Below are 4,749 nucleotides of genomic sequence, written 5' to 3' on the forward strand. Positions count from 1 at the left end.
ATCTGTCTGATGATTCTTTCTACCAGCGTTGGTAATAAGACGTCTGATCGATATTTTGTTATTAAAAACTTCATTATAAAAGCTGTCTTGTTAATTTGTAGTGTTAAAGGAGGGGACAATTAAGGCATTTGGCCTGGTATGCATATTCAACGATATATAATGCACATTATTGCTTAATATCAACAGGTATAATCGTATTGTTATTTAATAAATCGGTTAAATTTGACGGCTATTATATATAACGAGCGCAGCCATTTTGTACCATCCCAGTGAATACGCCCTCTGGCGAGCTAGTGGTTACGTAATACCTAACGTGTCACGTCAGGAATTAGTCTTCGAAATGAAGAAACAAAACATACCTGATTTTTGCGGAAGCATCGCAATGTTCATAATAATATCCATCTCAGTAAGCCGACAAAAAGTATATATTATTTTTTATTACAAAACAAACCACCATTGTCAAAGTGTTGAAATAAATGCATTATGTTTTGAAATAATTAGTATTTTCCTTCCGTGGCCTGTACCTGTGGTCCCTGATTGGCAGGTGTATATTTAGACGGTCCCCAGACACTGTGCCTATACACACTAAACAGACGTGCCTCTTTTATTAAGATCACAATGTATTGTTTGATAGCCGCGCGGAAACCCCTCAAATCGTGTTGGACATTATCAGCCGTCCTGCTATATTACTGAAAGTAATTCTGTAAAACACTTTATTAAGTAGACTTTCCCATCTAAAATCAAAAACTGACCAATTGCGCCGTCCCAAAGAAAAGAAAAGTATTACTTTGTTATCGTGAGTGGTCGTTTTTGCTCGAACGTACCCTACCAATAGTCCTAATAATAAAAAAAAGTTATTTGGATTATTGTTTGTTTGTTGCTCGGGTTTTGTTGTTGTTGTTGTTGTTGGAGGGGGCGGATGTGGTGAAAACAATTTATTTTAATTAGTTTCAAGTATGCAACATGGATGCGTACAAAACTGAACTCTCTCTTATTGAATTAAAACGTAGAATTTTGTTCCATCTTCACTTGTCGGGTACTAATGATGATCACAATATAATTTTAATAGCATGTAGCCTACGAATAGTGTCTCCAGAGAAATGATACATGACATACAAATATCCGTTGATAGTCAACCTCGACATACATACAATATATAGATGTTCGTACATCAATACATACTAGCCAGTGCCAAGTCTGCCCACTGTTTCATGCACGTAATCGGGGTCGACCGCGTAACTTGTAGACCCCATGCATATAATTGAGTTTTGATGGATGCCTCAATAGCTGAAATGGTATCGTGGCAAGTCTTCAAATATGCGGGCGATTCGGTGCCATAGGTTCGAGTCTCAGCAACGACACGGGACAATTTATGAGGTCAGAAAGGATTTAATTATCCCCTGCGCCAGTGCGTTAATATATATGTATGTAACAGTCAGCCTCGATATACATACAATATATAGATATTCATACATCAATACATGCATATACATATATACATACATACATACATATACATGCATGCAGGCTGCATGTATATTATATGTATTGCATGCATAAATTTCATTACGACATCATTATGACATATATCTTTTCTATCTAGGTGTTTCTGCCAATCGTTTACATAACAAATTGCGGGCGAAACGTCCCAAGTCCTACGGAGAGGGGATGCCAAGGTCTTTTGGTGTGTCTTAAAAGGCTAAAGGTTTTGTGTGGGGGTTTTTTCAGTCAAGCAAATAGTCTAACACTCAATTCAAGACAAAGCCCATCTAGTCGAACAATTTAATCTGTCTAAGCATGTATAGTCCAACACTTAAAGAGACATACCCTAGTTTAAACACTAACGCATATGTGTTTACCATTAGAGCCATTTATAATAACTGAAATCATACTTTACTTAGATTTAATTCTGTATATTATCCATTTTCGTACATTCGAAGTGGGTTTTTTGGTCATCCTGGTGTTTTTAATATCACAAAAGGCATTTCTCATATTTTTAAAAACGCACGTGCGTTTGAGAAGTAACAGTTGTGGGGTCGAGTTTTAGTCTATTTTTGAGGGTATTTCACCATTTCAAAGTCACAGACTCATGTTTCACTCAAACTAGGGTCTGTCACTTTATGTAAATTTAACGGTTAATTTCATTATAAAGTACAGTTAAAGCCAGACTGAAAAATGTTTCCGCAAGTTGTAGTCACATATCAGGGGAGAGCATTAAGGTCGACGACAGTCACTTTTCGCACCCTTGTTTTGTCTTCACACACAACTAAATAAAACATATTGGTTGTCTCATGTGGCTATCCGTGCCACACACCTGCAATTCCCCATCAGCTTTTTAGCTGTGGGTTTAGTCTGAACACTTCGGACATTAATACATACTAGCCAGTGCCAGGTCTGCCCTCTGTTTCATGCACCTAAGCGGGGTCGACCGCGTACCTTGTAGACCCCATGCATATAGTTGAGTTAAAGAGCATCCTTTCGATGGATGCCTCAATAGCTGAAAAGGTATTGTGGCAAGTCTGCAAAGTTGCGGACGATTCGTTGCCATAAGTTCGAGTCCCAGCAATGACACGGAACCATTTGTGAGGTCAGAAAGAATTTAATTATCCCCTGCGCCAGTGTTAATATCTATGTATGTAACTGTCAACCTCGACATACTTACAATATATAGATATTCATACATCAATAAATACTAGCCAGTGCGAGGTCTACCCACTGTTTCATGCACGTAAGCGGTATCCACCGTGTAGGTTGTAGATCCCATGCATATAGTTGAGTTAAAGAGCATCCTTTATTATGGATTCCTCAATAGCTCAAAAGTTATCATGACAAGTCTGCAAAGTTGCGGACGATCCGGTGTCATGGGTTCGAGTCCCGTCAACGACATGGGACAATTTGTGAGGCCAGAAAGGATTTAATTATCCCTGCGCTAGTGCATTAATATCTATGTATGTAACAGTCAACATCGACACACATACAATATATAGATATTCAATACATGCATATACATACGTACATACATAAACGTACATACATACATACAGGCTGCATGTATATTATATGTATTACATGCATAAATTTCATTAAGACATAATTATGACATACAGCTTTTCTCTCTAGATACTGGTGTCATTAATCCATTTCCATATGAGCAGACAGAACTTCCTGACTACCACGGAGAGTCGTCAAGGTCTTTTGGTATGTCTTAAAAGGCTAAAGGTTTGGGATTTTGTTTTCAGTCAAGCAAATATTTTAACACACAATTCAAGACAAAGCCCATCTAGTCGAACAATTAAATTGCTCTAACCAGGTACAGTCCAACGCTAAAGTAAGTTTAACGGTTAATTTTATTATAAAGTACAGTTAAAGCCAGACTGAAAAATGTTTCCGCAAGTTGTAGTCACATATCAGGGGAGAGCATTAAGGTCGACGACAGTAATTTTTCGCACCCTTCTTTTGGCTTCATACACAATAAATAAAACATATTCAAGTTGAATGTTTTGATATCATATATCTGGCAAGAGATACTTTTTGTTTCTTTCATTTGTTAAAACTTAAACTTTTTTTTAACCAACTGCACCCTTTCATTTTATTTCTTTGAATTCCATCTCATTTCTTCCCGACCTGGGAACTCCTATCTTTCAAGTCCTTTCGTTGTCTACATCTACATCCCAGTCCTAGTCTCTCCAACCGCGACAGGTGCTTGTCTCGTGTGGCTATCCGTGCCACACACCTGTCACCCCCCATCAGCTTTTTAGCTGTGGGCTTAGTCTGACCACTTCGGAGAGTGTGATCAGTAGTTACTTCTGTTTAAAACTCAATCTCAATATTTTATCCAGAATTATGAAAAATAACAACACACCGATCTGTGTTGTAGGCACGTTATATAAGAATTGTTCGTCATTTTTTGTTGAATGTATCGATGTATAACAGTCACAAATAAAATTGCGTACAAACAGCACAATGTATTTAGCTAAACCTAAACTTAATTGATAAATCAGTTTCTAACGTCCTTCCCATGATGTACTGTAACCTTGAGAATGGCTAATACAGTACAACTCCCCTTTTGGAGCATCTTGTTTGCCATGAAGTACAACCCGTGACGATGGATGATGGAATCCTGGTGGTTGAGTACCTACGGCTAGGACATACCACTTTGACCCGGAGTTCAAAAAGATGTGTGGTCAGGAAGGCCCGACGTGATTAATCGGCTGGTCACGCCAAACTCGAGAACAAAGGACGCTTGTTTTGTTGTATTTTCAAGAACAGACACTTTGTGATATATTACTTTTATGTGTTGGTCTTGGGGCGGTGGCTAGGGTCATTCGGCTGATTTATTGTTTTTATTATTGCCTGAGTATATCAACCATGAATCCCTGGTATGAGTGTCTGCTGGTTATCCACAGCTTTGTGTCCGCCTTCTTGGACTCCGTGGTGGGTGGAGACACTGTTGATGAATTGTCAGAACCAAACTATGGTTTAACACAAGTCTCAAAGACTTGATGGGACTCTAAAAAGGGTCCATACCGAGGTTTCAGGTTCTTCTTCATCTGAAAAAAAGAATCTATGAGTACTTCTATTGTAAAGAAATCAAAGGTATGAAAACGAGAGTAGAGTACTGTTGAATAACCATTATATGATTTATATGTAAACATAAGTTGTTCATATTATTTTTTTATGGTCCGAAGCATTGATATATTTGTCTCAGTTTATCTAAAGCCGGAAACATCTTAGACTCTACTGGTAACA

The 4,749-nt window shown here is 38.0% G+C and overlaps 1 protein-coding gene across 1 annotated transcript in view; it reads left to right on the top strand.

The window, feature by feature from the left end:
* LOC121386590 overlaps positions 1-4,503 on the top strand; it is a 23,814-nt gene extending 19,311 nt beyond the window's left edge. Inside the window, exons 11-12 of the mRNA XM_041517541.1 lie at positions 3,121-3,190; positions 4,407-4,503. Of these exons, the coding sequence (XP_041373475.1) occupies positions 3,121-3,190; positions 4,407-4,503 (167 nt within the window). The remainder of the gene's footprint in view (positions 1-3,120; positions 3,191-4,406) is intronic.
* The last annotated feature ends 246 nt before the right edge of the window (positions 4,504-4,749 follow it).

The sequence above is a fragment of the Gigantopelta aegis genome, chromosome 12 (assembly GCF_016097555.1).
Source record: "Gigantopelta aegis isolate Gae_Host chromosome 12, Gae_host_genome, whole genome shotgun sequence".
Classification (NCBI taxonomy): domain Eukaryota; kingdom Metazoa; phylum Mollusca; class Gastropoda; order Neomphalida; family Peltospiridae; genus Gigantopelta; species Gigantopelta aegis.